The 18,398-nt window shown below is 40.3% G+C and overlaps 1 protein-coding gene across 1 annotated transcript in view; it reads right to left on the reverse strand.

Annotated features, from left to right (window-relative positions):
- LOC124777337 (putative E3 ubiquitin-protein ligase UNKL) overlaps positions 1-18,398 on the reverse strand; it is a 279,457-nt gene that overhangs the window by 160,015 nt on the left and 101,044 nt on the right. The window contains exons 6-7 of the mRNA XM_047252703.1: positions 14,189-14,391; positions 13,388-13,533 (exon numbers count right to left, since the gene is read on the reverse strand). Coding sequence (XP_047108659.1) covers positions 13,388-13,533; positions 14,189-14,391 — 349 coding nt within the window. The remainder of the gene's footprint in view (positions 1-13,387; positions 13,534-14,188; positions 14,392-18,398) is intronic.

Raw genomic sequence — 18,398 nt, forward strand, 5'->3', positions numbered from 1 at the left:
GGGTATCTAGCAGAATACTGAAGTATTGTTCCACGTATGTTAGCTCAGTACTTAGCCATATCTGTAACTTTTCCTTTAGGAGTGGTCGGTTTCCTGACCAATTAAAGTACTCGGTAGTGAAGCCACTTTATAAAAAGGGAGACAGGGATAATGTTGACAATTATAGACCTATTTCTACGCCATCGGTGTTTGCTAAAGTTATCGAGAGGGTTGTATATACAAGGTTACTGCAGCATTTAAATTCACATAATTTGCTGTCAAATGTACAGTTTGGTTTTAGAAATGGCTTAACAACTGAAAATGCTATAGTCTCTTTTCTCTGTGAGGTTTTGGATGGATTAAATAAAAGGTTGCGAACGTTAGGTGTTTTCTTTGATTTAACGAAGGCTTTTGACTGTGTTGACCACAAAATATCACTGCAGAAGTTGGAACATTATGGAGTAAGGGGAGTAGCTTACAATTGGTTCGCCTCCTACTTTAAGAACAGACAGCAGAAGGTAATCCTCCGCAATATTGGGAGTGGTAATGATGTTCAGTCCCAATGCGGCACTGTTAAATGGGGCGTTCCCCAAGGGTCGGTGCTGGGGCCACTGCTGTTTCTTATTTATGTAAATGATATGCCTTCTAGTATTACAGGTGATTCAAAAATATTTCTGTTTGCTGATGACACCACCTTGGTAGTGAAGGATCTTGTGTGTGGAAAAATTTATGAGTACATTTAAAGAATAAATTAAACAATTCTTTAACTGTACAAATGAATCAAATGTTTACCGAATTTAACCAAAAGCAGGATGATCAATTTCAGAAGTTGACCCAGAAATTAGAATTTGATATTGAGGACAAGTGTACCAATACAGAGTCTGAATTTAATGAGAAGTTAGGGTCATTTCAAAGTGTGTGTAATGTTACATTCGATGCAATGAAACAGAGATTACATACCTCAAAAGATACCGTTGAAAGACAGGACAAACTGATCCCTATTGTACAATCACAAACTGCAGGGGTCAACACTTGAGAATCTTGTGAAAATGTACGTAATGTTAAATGTAATTCCGTATGACAGAAAACGAACGTCTTGAAAGAGAGCACAGCTCGACATAAAGAATTAATATCGATTATGCAATCAAAAATTCCAGGCATCAGTACACGCATTGTCAGTCCGTGGGTAAATAGTGTAGAACAAAATTTCAAAGAAGAAATACTCGATGTTGATATTATAAATGTAGGTAGTCTGGTGGAACCTTTTGAGCTAATTATAGATCGAGAAGTTTCCGAGAGTATAATCTCAGGAAACACTACAACTGTCGTCTTTTTCAATCTTAATGAGGCTAACAAAGTTATAGATGACTCTTGCGAAGAAATCAAATTTGTCCAGGACAGATTAGAGCGTAGAATAACTTAACTTAATATTGTGTTTCCTAGTAAAATGGTAACTGTTTCATTGTGGGGAGACTTTCACACGAAATTTAACGGTAATATTGGTATGTAAGTAATCAAGTGTGGTTAATGTCAGATCCATGTGATCTGGGGGGAGTCACATCTGTTCCGCAGGATGTCAACATTCTGTGTTAACGGGCAGAGTGACGACAGTCGGATCCCGAGTTGGGTTCGGTGTTACTTCCATATTCATTTTCCTACATCAAATTCTCTTCAAGTCTTATACTATCCTGTATTATGTTTTCTTCCTCTTATACTGTCATATAGTTTAGCACTTGGGCATTCTCATCTAGACGTCGTGTGCAAGCAGGGTTGATATCGAGGTCATACTGCTTCGTGTGGAGGTAGTGGTAAGTGATCTCGTCAATATCCATAGTCTTACTTGTTTCACGGGTGCTGTGATTCCCCGTTGTATATTTACCGTGATGTATTGGGTTGTTATATCAAGTCAAGACTGAAGCATATCATAATGTGTGAACTGACAGCACGTTCTGCTCTAGTCTTGATGTAAAGGTGAGTTGACAGCATGCTCTGCTCTAGTCATCAAGGATCTCGAATCCAATCATAGTTAGGTTTTATTTTTGCCGAAAGTAGTTTTTGAACGTAATCTCTTAACCAGTTTTCCATACGAAACTGTGTGCAGAGGTATTCATGGATGGCAACAGAAAAAAAAAAAAAAAAAAAAAAAAAAAAAAAAAAAAAGAAATTATACCCACTCGAACGTCGTCCTCAGTTAATCCAGGAGCGCCACTGCTAGTCTTTGTGACTGGTCCTGAGGTCTTGTTTGTAGTATCGACAGCAGCCGATACAGTCTCCACAGATTGTTAGGTCATTTTTTGCCTAACGAGCCCGTCTCTCTCACCATCCGCATATAGTTAGGTCATATTTTTGCCTAACCAACCAATGTATAGTTAGGTCTGATTTGGGCCTAAACTATTGGACGATATGATATAATATGAATATTTCTATATTTGCAATGTTATGATACATAGTTTTTTTACTTGCTACTGAATATTTTGTCTTTGTGAAAAATGATGTGAATGATACGATACGGGATAAGAGGAATAATGAGATACTTGTGATGATATGATACATAGTTTTCTACATATTATGGAATAATTTATACCTTTTGTGAAACGTGATATGAATTTGGAGGGTTTATATAAATTTTGAAAGCGGTGGGTAGTGTAGGTACAAACATGACTAACACTATGCACGCACACCACACCTTTCAAACAACCCTCGCAGACAAGTGTGGCTGATTCTTCACCATTGCCGTTCCAGAGGAGTTGCTAAGATCTTGATCTTTCTTCAGGGACTTCAAAGGTAAAGGTGAGAATGTCCATTCTGCAGGAGATGTTTAACCTTCCTGTTACCAAGCTTTTCCACACCTCTATTTTACCAAGCGGGGTATTTGGACTACCCCAAAAGAGTTTTGCGTTTTAAAGTAATATATGTTCTCAGATTTCGTTATTTCCATTGAATGGGTTTATTTAGTATTGAAAAACAGCTTTTCAGGTTATTAGAAGTATTTAATCAGATCACAGATACAAAGCACAAAAAAATTTTATATCTTTCACTAAATTCAGTACTCAACGAACAGAAAATTAATAATCTGTGTACCTCAACAGTCACTGCAGTAAAATAACAGAAGGCTTTTTTCAACTTCTCAGTCAAGTGCAGTTTTGCACTGCATGCACTTCACAGTAACAGTTTCTTGTGTATATTACAAACAGGTTTCTTGCACGTTACACAACAGAATCTTGTTTTCCGATCTTCGTTTCTCTTGCAATCTTCACATCGTTGTGGCGTTGGTAACTTGGAACACTGGGTCTGGATCACTACTGTAGGATTTGCAATACCACAAGCTTTCAGTGCATCTTGTACATCTTTATGAAGACCGTTGATATTTTTGGCTCTTTCTTCCATGTTGCCTTTGCCAAGTCCAAATACCAGTTCAGTCGTGAAGAGTTTACGTCGGCTTCGGTTATTCTTATGCCATTCAAGAAATCTTTGAGTGTACAGAATATATGCATTCAGTGCTGCAATATCTATCACTTCCATGACGATTCTTAGTGGTCACCGCCTCGTTCCTCTAACACAACTGTATTCTCTTGTTATTTTGTCCCCATTATCTACAGCACCTTTGGTTTTGTTGTAGTGCAGTATGATTTCGGGTTTGTGTTCACTTTCTTCACCACTCACTTGTCTCTAATTATGCTGAGTAGAAAGTAGTATTACTGCCTCTCCATTCTTTGGAACATAGGAAACTAAGGTCAAGTCATTTGTGAAACCAAACATTGAAAAGTGAACTTCTCCCTTTCTGTTTGGCAAGAATTCCTTCCTTATTGGAAAGCAAGAAACCAACCAAAGTCATGTTTCGTTTTAGTAGTTCAGCAGCCAATGGAAAACTGGTGAAAAAATTATCAGTTGTTACACCATGACCGTTATCCAGAAATGGTTCCATCAGATCCAAAACAACTCTCTGTCCTTGATTCACTTCCCGAGTATTGTCCACCATTCCTGTGTAAATTTGGATCCGTAATAAGTAAGATAACTTCATATCAGCACAAACCCAAATTTTAATGCCATACTTGCCAGGCATGCTCTTCATATAAACCCTAAAATGGCAGTGTCCTTGGTACGTTGCTAATCATTCATCAATAGTCCCGTATTCATGATAGAAGTTCTTGCACAAGTTAGATTGAAATTTGTCGAACACTACCCTGATGGCTTTTAGCTTGTCCTTGATTTCTTCAATTCTCTGTGCTCTTGTCCCTCTGTTGTCAAATGGCAAGAATTTCAGTATAGACAGAAATCGGTTTCTTGACACGGCAGCAGAAAAGAATGGTTGCTGAAAGGCAACATTACCTCCCCACAGATCATAAGTACTTGTGTGATGTCCATGAGTTCGACCAGCTCCTATTAGAATTGCTATAATACAGCGTACACTTCAGATGCATTTACATCTCTCCATGTCATTTTGTTCGAAGAATGAGCTGCATTCCACAAAGAAATTACTCGTTTGGCTTCCCTGTTTGTTTCTTCTACAATGATGCTCACAATTTCCAGTGAGATAAATAATAAAAATGACTCTGTTATTGTTTTGATTGTTTTTCCGTCATTCACTGGGCCAGGTGTTACGTTCAAAATGTTGCGACATCGCCGCCGCCTATTGGTGGTTCACTAGAAAATTTTAATTCACTTCTAGAAACAAACAAATCTCCAGTGTCTTCGTCTTCTTCTTTTTCATCATCATCATCATCATCATCATCATCATCATCATCCTTCTCCTCTTCTTCTTGTTCACGTGAATGTGTAATGTCTTCTGATATTTCATCATCAGCTTCATCTGATGCTATGATATGGTCTTTGTCAAGAGGTTCCATATATTAATTCAGTTCATTATCAATGGCCCCTTCATTTCCATCGTCACTGACATCAGAATTGTATTGAATTTCCATGACCTCTTCTCTAGAAAGTCCTTTGGACAGCCTTACTTGCAGATGAAATACTGACTCGTGTAATGTCAGCTCAACTGTGAACGTCAAATTCAACTCAACAATAGTAACCAGCAACAATAACAAACATTGGGTCTATGGCAAAACTCAACAAAGAAGATCAATGATAGATATATTTCCCAAAATCTTCTTTTTCTACAAATAAGAAAGCAAGACGTTTCATACCAAGCGGGGTAGTCTCACAATCCCACCAACAAATAACTTGAATAACAATGATAAAACCAAAAAAAATTAGAAAGTCATTAATGTGAATTCAACGTCAATCATTTTAGTACAAAGTCATGAAACCACAGGCATGTGGCCCTTCAGATAACATTATTATAGGGAAAAAAAATCAACCTGGGGTAGTCAGAATACCCCGCTTGGTAATGCGAGGGTTAACATCATACCTACCTCGGCTTCTCATTCAAGTACCTGCGAAGTGGGGATCCTGGGGAAGGGGCGTGGGAAGGGCTTCCTGTCTCTGGGACTATCTTATTTCTCTTCTTCGTTCTTAACAACCATTTCTACTTATTCCTTTCTTACTTCTCTTTTGAGTACCTATCTATCTTTCCCTCTGTCCATACGCATACACTTCTATTATTGATGTCCTCAATGTCTGTGGTTTTCTATAACCTTCAACTTATTTTCCATAAGCTGGCCGAAGAATCGGGCTACACGACTACCCGTACACATATACACAATAAAACACAAAGACACAAAGAGGAAGAGTACAGTTTAAGATAATGTGGGAACCGTCGTGTTGGATGGAGAAAAGTGTGCACACAGTGATAGGTATGTGCACCTGGTTATGTGAGGTGGGGGTTCAACATCACATAAAGGTATATACAGGGATTTATTCATATATGTAAGACCTAAGAGTATTTATGGTTATGATGATGGTATTACACTAGTATGTGTACATGAGAGACGTAGGAACATATTGTGGTCGTTATGCTACATCATATACTTAAGTGGACAGAATTGGTGTCAGTCTAACGACTGATGAATTCCAGAATGAGATTTTTACTCTGCAGCGGAGTGTGCGCTGATATGAAACTTCCTGGCAGATAAAAACTGTGTGCCCGACCGAGACTCAAACTCGGGACCTTTGCCTTTCGCGGGCAGGTGCTCTACCATCTGAGCTACCGAAGCACAACTCCCGCCCGGTACTCACAGCTTTACTTCTGCCAGTACCTCGTCTCCTACCTTCCAAACTTTACAGAAGCTCTCTTGCGAACCTTGCAGAACTAGCACTCCTGAAAGAAAGGATACTGCGGAGACATGGCTTAGCCACAGCCTGGGGGATGTTTCCAGAACGAGATTTTCACTCTGCAGCGGAGTGTGCGCTGATATGAAACTTCCTGGCAGATTAAAACCGTGTGCCCGACCGAGACTCAAACTCAGAACCTTTGCCTTTCGCGGGCAGGTGCTCTACCATCGTTAAACATCCCCCAGGTTGTGGCTAAGCCATGTCTCCGCAGTATCCTTTCTTTCAGGAGTGCTAGTTCTGCAAGGTTCGCAGGAGAGCTACTGTAAAGTTTGGAAGGTAGGAGACGAGGTACTGGCAGAAGTAAAGCTGTGAGTACCGGGCGGGAGTCGTGCTTCGGTAGCTCATGAAAGGCAAAGGTCCCGAGTTCGAGTCTCGGTCGGGCACACAGTTTTAATCTGCCAGGAAGTTTCATATCAGCGCACACTCCGCTGCAGAGTGAAAATCTCATTCTGGAAAAATCCCCCAGGCTGTGTTGAGCTCACGAAAAAGGTTTTACTTGTACGAAAACTGTCATGCGTCACAAAAATACAGTGACATTAAGTTCAAAGTATTCTCGAGTGTATGGAGTTATTTTAAAAGTATATAAAATTTCTCGAAGTAGCATCTTATCTTCAGAGAAGAAGTTGTGCAGGACATCGCAGCTGGCTATCATGAAAAGAAGATCTGCAAAGCAACTCCAAGTAAGTTCAATAGCCATGGGGGAGTGTGAGTCTTGCATGCCAGTACCATACTGCCACCCTTGATCACCGGATACTGCCAGACTAGTTGACACTAGCCAGCAGTGTGGAATGAAACAATTCATTTCAAATAAATTGACTGCCTCTGTGGAAAAGATTAATAAAAGCCAAATCCCTTTAGCAAATCAATGAAAATAACTTCACTGTTCAGCAATGCCACCAATGCTCAACTGCCAAAAAATGTGGAAATAAAATAAAACCAGAAAACTGAAATTAATAACATATTTCAGACTTCCATAATTAAGTGAATGTTTTTCAATTCACTTGATAGGTCCCACACAGAAATCCATTTTATTTTCATTTGAGGTGAGAGCTGTAAACAAAAAGGGAAGAGTAAAATCATTAAATGTAAACACGGGTCACCTCCCTCCCCACTACAATTCAAGACCGCTATGCACATGCACTAATCTGGCAGCTTGTTGCTACTGCCAATACAGCCGCACTTCAAGTAGCCACAGAGCGAGAGCAGGTACTGCTCGTACACGACTGAACTGCGTGTGCACGCGAGCTCGCTCACACTCATTGGGAGCAGTTTGTTATTATGAAGTATAGCATAGACTTTGTCCTAAATCATTTGACACATTTTACTGTTGGCAGACACCTGTCTGTACACTGCGTTTTGTTGGTGTGAATGGCAGATTTCCTTTACAATTTGAGATCTTTTTATTCACTCTTTTTACTGCCTCAGTATTATTCTGCAGTAGCAGACTTCAGTAAAATTATTTGTTAGAGTATCAGTTCTTACCAGTTAAAATTACAAAAATTTAACTGAAAACTAAAATGATGAAAAATTTCTGGAATTCTGAAAAATTCCCCTGTTTTAGTTGTCCTGGGCTGTGCACACCCTGTTTGACACTAAGATACAGCTGCCATTCGTCACATCAACTAGAAATTTTGTCCGAGTCATCCTGTATCACCCGACAGTGACTTATCTCGGACATCTTCCTCTATACCCCACTGGACACCTTCCTCTAGACCACAGCATTATCAGCAGACAACTGCAGATTGCTGCCCACCCTGTCTGCCACATCATTTATGTATATAGAGAATAGCAATGGCCCAATTACACTTAACTGGAGCATTCCTGACATTACTCCTGTCTCTGACGAACACTCCCTGTCGGAGACAACGTACTGGGTTCAATTACATATCTCGGAGCCTATTCCGTATGCACATATAGTCTGCAGTGGGGTGATGTGTCGAATGCTTTTCAGAGATTTGGAAATACTGAACCTGCTTGAAGATTCATAGTTCACCGTATATCATGTGAGAAAAGAACAAGCTGGGTTTCACACGAGTGATGCTTTCTAAAGCCGTGCTGATTTGTGCATATGAGCTTTCCGATCTCTAGGAAATTTATGTATTTGAACTCAGAATATGCCCTATAATTCTGCAGCAAGCCAATGTTAAGTATATTGATCCATTCTTCTACCCTACTAATATAAAGAAGTCACCTGCACTTTTTTTCCAGTCACTTGGCACTTTGCGCTGGTCGAGAGATTCGTGATAAAAGTAAACTTAGTAAATGGCCAACGAAGTGGAGTATTTATAAAACTGAATTGAGATTCAATCCAGACCGTGTGACTTATTTGTTTTCAACTCTAAGTTGTTTCTGTTCAAATGTTCAAAAGCGTGTGAAATCTTATGGGACTTAACTGCTAAGTTCATCAGTCCCTAAGCTTACACACTACTTAAGAAACACACACACCCATGCCCGAGGGAGGACTCGAACCTCCGTCGGGACCAGCCGCACAGTCCATGACTGCAGCGCCTTAGATCACTCGGCTAATCCCGTGCGGCTAAGTTGTTTCTGTATGCCAGGAATGCTTATTACTATGTCATACATACATGACTATGTGTGATGGTCAAACAATGGTTAAGTTTGTACGATTCTCCTGTGTGAATGATTTCTTAATCGTGGAATCTGAAACTTGGGCCTTCCTTTTGCTATCTTCTACTGCCAAACCAGACTGGTCGACAAGTGACTGGATGGAAGCTTTATACCCACTTAGTAATTATATGTATGACCAGAATTTTTTCGGGTTCTCTGCCAGATCTTTAGCCAAGGTATGATGGTGGTGGCTGTTGTATTCTTCGTGTATAGATCTTTCCACAGACACACAAACCGCTACTAATTTTTGCCTCCCAACATGAATTTTGTTATTAAACCGCTGTGGATCTTTTCTGTTCTTAATCCACTTACTAGACACATACGTGTCCAGAGCACAATTCACAATCATTTTAAACTTTGCCCATAATTCCTTCATGGCCATCATTCTGGAACTAAATGAATGCAGTTCGTCGACTAAGTGAGATGCTAACAATTTCTTATCTGCTCTTTTTAGTAGAAACACTCTCCTAGCCCTCTTGACTGATTTACTAACTTTCATAACCATAGTCGCTATGATATCGTGACCACTAATCCCCTCTATACTGACGCCATCAATAATGTCCGGCCTGTTTGTAGTTTCGATGTAAGATACTTCCACTGCATGAGGGCTACCGACAGAAGTTTTCAGAAAAGGTAATCAAAAGTAGTTCACAAGACTGACTGACTGTAACCCTTGCAATGAATCCATACACGTCCAAGTCTATACTCGTTAGGTTAAAGTCACTACCAATTAGTATTAAAAGGTCTGGGTATTGGTGCACAACTGACCGTTGACTTGCTTTGAATGGCCCTATGACTGTCACAGAGGAATTTGGTGGTCAGTGAAACCATCCAACAATTAACTCGGTTTCTCCTAAACCTGTAACGTGTGACCAGATAACTTCAATATGACAGTCAATTTAAACTTCAGAATGTTTTTGTCGACTGCAATGAACACTCCCCCCACCTATAGCATTTAATCAGCCTTTCTAGTAAACATTTCAAGACTCGCTAAATATTTCAGAGATTTTTGCTTCAGTTTTGAGCCAGCTCTCAGTCCCAGGAATAATTTGAGATAGAGAACTGTCCTGGACAGCAGTAAATTCAGGAACTTTGTTACAAATACTTCCACAATTTACTGATGAAATTTTAGTCGAACAGTCTTTACCCTGAACAGGGTCTGATTTTCCTACACATGTATCGCCTGGTAAGTGCCCGAGAGAGTACTTCAAACTACGGCCTGGCCTTAAAAAAACACCACCACCGCCACCATGCGCACTGCACAAAAACTCTGCTACCTCTGTGTAGTTTTTAAGTCAGCAGGCTCCATGTCAAAAAATGCTCAAAACAAGAGATCGGCATTACTGGAACATAAGGACATTGCTCGATGGTGATCTCAACTGCTCATACAGGTGAAATCCATTAAGCGCGCGCACACACATGCACGTACATCGTACAAATTAATGTTCTCCCCTGCATTTTTTTTGTCTGTGAAAGCTAATCTTGTGGTGTCACCGCCAGACACCACACTTGCTAGGTGGTAGCCTTTAAATCGGCCGCGATCCGCTAGTATACGTCGGACCCGTGTGTCGCCACTGTCAGTGATTGCAGACCGAGCGCCACTACATGGAATGTCTAGAGAGACTTCCTAGCACTCGCCCCAGTTGTACAGACGACTTTGCTAGCGATGCTACACTGACAACTACGCTCTCATTTGCCAAGACGATAGTTAGCATAGCCTTCAGCTACGTCATTTGCTACGACGTAGCAAGGCGCCATAGCATTTGATATTTATCTTGTGAAGCATGTACAGTCAAGAGAGATGTTCACCAATTGTGGATTAAAGTTAAGTATTCTACCAGTTACCTCCTTTTTTACTACACTCAATTCCTATAACTGTTCCAGACCTCACGCCAGCCTGCGTGAGGTTAAACGCGTGCCTTTCGGCATCCTCGCATAGTGACTTGGCTGTCTTGCCAAGTCACAACAAATCTTATGAACCATTGTCAGGTTTTTGATGTTTCCGGTAGCATATACGCAGATTAGTGATGAATGTTTGTGGGCAGTGGAGACAGGAGCAAGGCCGACTGACAGCAGTGCCGGGCTGGCGTGAGCTAGTGACTTTCTAAACAATCTACAATTCAGGATGTACTGAAGCACAAACTGATAAGAACAGATTTGTCGGTACAAGTTAATGTTTAAGGGTAGTGAAGGTAAATGTGCGGAAACATCAAACAGAAAATGTAGCTCATAGTGGAATCAAGCAGGCCAGGCAGTGAAGTATATCGTCGCCACGGGATGTCACTCCGAACACGAATGAAATATGGAGCAGATAACAGTCTCGTCTCCACTCCTCAAATTGTGTTAAGTTATACAAAAGCTACCGTCGATCACAACGACGACCGTTTTCTCACACTGCCCAAATTGTACATCAAATATTTAGGAACAAATTAGGCATAAGAAATAAAGTGCACAGTGGAAGACAAAACATGGATTCAATTGTCACATATTACTGTGTGTGTAAATGCTTGGAAAGTGAAAAGTCTGATGCTACTCGGTGTTTAATTAGACAAGGTAACGGCATACAGACACAGTGTGTGACGGCACTCCACCCGTGAGAATAGCAGAGGGTATGCTGTTACTACTGCCCTCCCCTCCCCGACTGTGTACAGTGTTCACCTCGCTCTGCCAGGTAACCACCTCGAGGTCAGCTTTTCTGTCTCCTCATAATTTAAGTTCTCAAAACTGAATTTTTATTACGATACCATCAAATGTCACATAAAATACTTAATAATCCATTATACAACTACACAAGTACATTGAACGATAAAAAAATGAAGCACACTGAAAATCGGCGAATGTCAGTTTCACTCTATGTGTGTGCACAATGTCACTATCTACATAAGTGACCCAAGTTGCAATTCTCTGTGACAGGTAGGACATCCGCCGGAGTTCATTAGTGTCGTTCACGCTCCGTGTTGTTCTTGTGCCCACACGGTATACAAGGTGTGAGAATAGTATCAGATGTCGAGTGACCGCTGCAAACGATGCAGAGGTACCACGTACTCGCGGAAGAAGGTGGTATCGGCACCTAACAGATTTCGGAAGTTTTTGTACATCCATCCTTTTAGCAGGAGGTCTCTGGGACAACGGCCATTTACTATTGTGACAAAAGATAAAAACATCTACAGCCGTCCTTGTGATTTTATTTTATTTTGTCGCTACCAGTTTCAACGCTTCATTGTGTTATCTTCAGGCTGTTTTTGCAGCGGTACAGGTTTATATGATCTCCATGCATAACCGATTAGTTGCCAGCATTACTGGATACGCAGATAATGTGTCAGCACTCCAACCGTCAACTGCCAAATCATAATGACAGATATAGTTTTTTTTTTTTTTGGGTCACGGGAGTTTGAAAGTGCCCTCGTCCTATGTCTCCGTTTTGTCTTATCCACATCTGTAGAGCATTCAGTCGTAACAATGGGTGGGAATACTCTCCGTCAAAGTTACCGTTCACTGCGTCTCTACACTGCGAACGGCGATTGCCGTACCGTGTGCCGACATTTGGCATCTGCACCTCTGACCTAAAAATGAGAAGTAGACTCCCTGCAACATTCTGTGTCATCCCACACTGTTTGTCAGAGACTAGCAGTGGCAGGGCTAGGGAATTACTGCCCCACATGCAGTCCGTCACTGACACTGACTGCAAAAGGCCGCATCCGGAGCAGTGCCGCGCCCTGGAATCGTGGACTGCAGGCGAGTGGCGGTGCACTGCGTCCGGTGGCAAATGGTGGTTCTGCAGTACCTCAAACAGACTGCCGTCAATGAGTACAGTGGTGACCTGACAAGAGGTTCGATTCTTCCGACACTTCGAAGAGACACGGCAAAATTCTCAGCTCCACAGTTTGGGGAGCACTCGGATACGAACTACGGGCCACGGCCGGTAGTGATCGAGAGAACTCTCGGGCCGTAATGTATAGTTACAGAGGTCGTGGACCCTATACCTCCAGCGGAAAAGTATTGCCAGGTCACTTTTTGACGATACGATGCTCGTCTGACTGTAGTATAAATATCTACGAACTGGCCGCATAATATCGAGATACTCCTGTGGCCGGCAAGATCCCCAGATCTGTCCACTGATACGACACGTGTGAGAAGAGCTCAAAATGTCGACTCTGTCCCAATGCCAGTGTACGGAATATCGAGGACCAACCGCGATAGTCCGGGCCGCGTTTCCATCTCCGTGTCAGCCTACCTGGTCAAATCGGTGCTCATGTCCCGGCCAGGAGGGCTGCGACACTGTAGTGGTGAGTGGGCTTGTACTGACAAGTTTTTTGTAAATCTGACTCCACTTTTTAATGACTGAAATAACATCACGTACCCTCGTGTACTTTTGTTTCATTTCCCCCTGCATCCTGGGTACTTCACTTTTTTTGTCAAACAGTATATTTACAATGTTTACCGATGTCACAATTACATAAAATACACACACACACACACACACACACACACACACACACACACACACAAACACACAGAACTGTTATAAAATAAAAGATAAATTACTTACTGAGGAATCGCTGCTCTTTTCATCCCTCTTGCAAGAATCGTGACCGTTGCTTGATTTTTCGGAAGGAAGTGCACTCGATAAAATGTCTGCGAGACTCATCCCGGAATCCACTCGAGCGACGAGATCTCTCGCTAAACTCATTTCCTCTGTTATGGAAAATAAAATATTAATAATTACTGAACAATGAAAACAGGTTGTCACATTGTCAAAACGTACCCAGAATGTTTAAATGCAACAGTGTTTGAGGGTACAAAATTCAAGTTTATTTAATTCGGAAATTTTCTCAAACTTCAGATGTGCAATTATTCTGTACCCTCACTATCTACAAAAGAGCAAACACATACACCATTAATTTTATTGTAATATTAATAATAGTTAAAAGGAACAATGAAGTTTTCTTTATAGGTAAATGATATCTTATACACGTTCAAATATTTGTTTCGAATTGTGATTATACATTTCAAGTATTCATAAGGCGACACACAGCAGACAGAGTTCGACAGCAGACACCCCTACATCGCAGCAGGTGCCGTGCGGTGCTACTGACGCAGTACGGAGTGCCGAGGAGGACCCGAGTATGCCATCCTCACGTGATTCCATGAATGTATGACACACCAATATAAATGAAGGACAGAGAATAATTTATGGTAGGCTGTCAGTTCAGAATGAGCTTAGCTATTACTAAAATCATATTTCTATACTTATTTAGGTAGTTAAGTTGTTACAAAAACAAGACTTACACGACAAAAACACAAAGACATGTTAAAATCCAAAGATTGAGGTGCCCAAACATATACTTACGTTCAACATGTGCGAATGCACAAAAGACACCACGAGGGCAGTACCCGGCAGTTTGAACGTCATTACATTTTGTCGACTTGTAAATCTCGGGGTGAAATTGTTGCTCAGTGCGTGTATGACAGTATGCACACTGATCACCGTTGTCACAATTGCTTGGTTCACCCCATTCGTCACCGTGTTTGACACTCGGACAAGGTGTCGATCTGAAACGAAACAGATACCGAGCAAGATGTTATTTCTATTAATAATCTATTTCAAATAGTCTGTGTGTCACTTAGACTGGGGTTGGAGTTAAGAGCCATTAGGTAGCACCATTCAGGTATAAATCTTTAGCCCCACATCCTGTCGACATCGGTAATTTAATATTTATAAGTTCTGGGAAATCCTGTGACTTTCTTGTCACCAAAATTCTGTACTATTTTAAATACTTCAACTGCCTGTATAGTAGGAGTATTGACCCTTCAATGGGAAGTTAAGCTATACAATGTACAGAATCATATAATTTTTCCCCCCTCTCATTCTTTTCTAATAATTTTGTACCCTAGATAATATTGGCATACAAACAAACAAGGAGAGATACGCTCTTCAATCGATTAATCTTCACCTGTTTGTCTCTATAAGCGATAACAGGCGGACATATTACGAGTTCCGCCGAGTAAAAAAAGTTTTTTTCAACTGTACATTAAAGAAAGTTATTAGCAAACAAGAAGAAATTGCGTGAGCAGAGGATGGGCGATCCAGAACCAGTATTGTCATACCAATCTCTATGCATAATAGCGGTAACAGGAAAAGGATGTACATAAATTTAAGACTGTTAATCTAATAATGTACTGAATACTGAAGATCTGTTGATATTAACGCCAGCTAAAGTTCACTCAGGATATGACTACTTACCAATTTCTTTCAAAATTTCTTTTTTAATTATTTAAGCAGCAATTTTTTAATCAGTTTCCATTATATATTTTACTTTATGCACCCCCCCCCCCCCCCTCCTCCTCCTCCTCCTCCTCCTCCTCCTCTGTTCTCAGAGACACTATTCCACAAACCACTATGTTCATGCAATAAAGTTTTAGTTTTAAGTGTTGGGTTTCAGTGGCAACTCCTCTCTCCAATTCAACATAAAAATCTACTGACTATATGACACAGTTTTATAGTGACGTCAGGTACTTCAGAACTTCAACAATGCCAGACACTTATGGTCTGTCCAGTCTAAAGAGGCATGGATACAAAACTACCAATGAGTCACCTCCAATTTATATAAAAGCACTGTGATACAAAGAAGCAATTGGATTCACTTTTAACATTTTAAATTGTTATCAAGGCAACTCAAAGTATTCAAGTGCACCTGTAAGTCAACTACACATCAGGCATCCATTGGTATTTTTGGAGTGGCTCACTGTGGTAAAGCATATCAGTTTGGGGAAAGTGACATGTGTGTCATCATCTACCTGATGGATGAATGATGGCCGTGACATTTGTAGAATTTATTTTACTACTTAAGTGATTTAGATTCACATAGTGTTCGTAAGTTTATTTCATATTTTTGCAGGTACACGTGTCTGGATGGATGCAGCACATCTGTGAGGCAGGACAATGTTTGCAACTCGTCTATTCTTTGTGGTGCCTGGCAGTTTGGCAGTTTACTCCACCCTATGTTCCCCAGGCTCGGACATGTACAGTGCCCCATGGAATATGAGTACCATGATAATATGTCAAAAACAAAAGAGGAAACTAGAAGATATATTTTATCTGTAATATGAGCTAAAAAAGTTGTTATTCATGTCAAACAGTACATGTGTAATGTCACAGTTTATGAAGGTTACCATCTGGTAAAGGGAAGATCAATATAATCTGATTTCTAAGGACACGCTTTGTATTACTGTTAGAAAGTCGAGGTAAGAGAAGAAATGTTCACGGCTGCCAATGCAGAAGAAGATGCAGAGAAGACAAAGTTCACGTACAAAAAAAAAAAAAACAGGGTTTAACTGTATGGCTAACATAGAAGATGCAACACAGTATTTAAAAGTAACAGCGATCATAAATTTTATCAATCATACACAAATTATAAAATTTATCAAACATAAACACTTTTCACAGATCACAGAATACTTTGAGGTCAGAATCTGACATAATGGTTAAGAACAATGAGGATCAGCACACTAGCACGATGAAATTTCTGATAGAGATAATGAGCTACTGGTAAAGCTAACAGGAAATCCTCCTGACAAAAGAACAAATGAGTCCAGTGTAACTGAGGGACACTGGAACTTAACAGCTCATTCTTCATATGATTCCGTGAACTAATTTACCTCCTCTTTCACATGACACTACAGCTAATTCAGGTTGCTTGATTAATTATTATATCATTAGGTTGAACCCATGTAAGTAATTTCACATTTCGAACTCTGAAAAGTAATTTTCAATAATATGTCAAAATACTTGTCGATATTACATCCAGCCATTGTTAGGAACATGTATAATCAATCTGTTTCTTTATAATTAGAACTATTCAGTTCCAAACAACAAAATAATGTGTAAGTGACACCAAAAAATAACATACGTACAGTATCTTTGAAACAAGAAACATGTTAGGAAGATTTGGGATGGAGTAATTCATGTGTAATTAACTAAAATGTAATCAACACTGTTCATGCAGTGCATTTCAAAGATATTTCCTTAGATACAGAAGAATTGTGGTTGATTTGGTACCACATTCAATGTATTTCACTTGTAGCTACAGGATGATGATTTATTTTGCAATTGCTGATAATTTTTCTAATTATAATTGGCAAATTTGCTGTATGTAACAATGTACAAATTGTTATAATGAGAGTGTGAGGGGGAGGAGAACAATATCAATCACTTCTGTCACCACACCAGAGAATGTTATCACTCGATGCCACACAAAATCTGGGCGGGGAACTAAAAACGTGTAACTGTCAGAGACTGACAACAAAACATTGAACCCACCAGCAATAGTCACTCTGAACTCCAGCACACGACTGTGTCGTGTCTGTGTGTGAGGCCAATCAAGAAGACTGGTTGCTTGATTTGGGAGAGGGGACCAAAGAGCAAGGTCGTCGGTCTCATCGGATTACGGAAGGACAGGGAAGGAAGTCAGCCGTGACCTTTCAAAGGAACCATCCCAGCACTTGCCTAAAGCGATTAAGGGAAATCGCAGAAAACCTAAATCAAGATGGCTGGACGTGAGTTTGAACCGTCGTCCTCCCAAATGTGAGTCCAGTGTGCTAATCACTGTGCCACCTCTCTTGGTCCAATTAAGAAGGCTGCCACATTTCGTCCTTTCTGACTACAATCTGATTTTGTAAAGATTTTGCAGAACTCCCATCACTAGTTATTTTCCTTCTGTGGCTTGTTTGGCATAATATCTTTTCTTTACAACAGTCTTACATCATATCTGTCGAATATTTAGGGCTCTTGATAATTTGTGCAGTTAATAGCCACAATAACTGATTTGTACTAGTCACGAGTTAGACGATGAACTATGTTCAGATTTGATCATAACAACATCACTATTCTCATGTAGGGATGTATTTGTTTGTTAATATGTGCACATGCAGCTCTTTCGTATGGCTCAATGATTATCATATCCTCTTTGGTAAAATATTCTGGAGTTGAAATAATTCCCCATTTGAATCTCCAAGTGGAACTACTCAGAAGTAGTTGTTTTCTAGAGGAACAAACCTGCTGTCCTATGGGCTGTAACAGAGAATGCCGTATCCCTCAATCAAGGTGGCACATTAGAGAATTTAAGGAGAGAGATGGATAGACTTAAGCTAGATATAGTGAGGAATAGTCAAGTGCTGTTGTGGCAGGAAGAACAGTGCTCTTGGTCCAATCAGTACAGTGTTATTAACACAAAATGAAATAGGATGAGTAGGTCTAACAATGAATATGAATGCAGGAGAGTAGATAAGCTTCTATAAACAGCATAACGAATACATCATTACAATGAAAACAGATATTATGAAGATAGATACGAAGATAACATCCACCACAGTAGTACAAGTTTAAACACCAACAAGCTCTGCAGATGAAGAGACCGGAAGAATGTGCGATGAGATAAATAAAATTATTGAACTGTTGTAATTGTGACAGAGAGTGAAGTTTGGTAGCAGGAAAGGAATAAATAGGAAAATTTTAGGAGAACATGGACAGGGGCAAGGGGAGAGGGAGATGGAGAGGGTAC

This window comes from Schistocerca piceifrons, chromosome 2, assembly GCF_021461385.2.
Source record: "Schistocerca piceifrons isolate TAMUIC-IGC-003096 chromosome 2, iqSchPice1.1, whole genome shotgun sequence".
NCBI lineage: Eukaryota > Metazoa > Arthropoda > Insecta > Orthoptera > Acrididae > Schistocerca > Schistocerca piceifrons.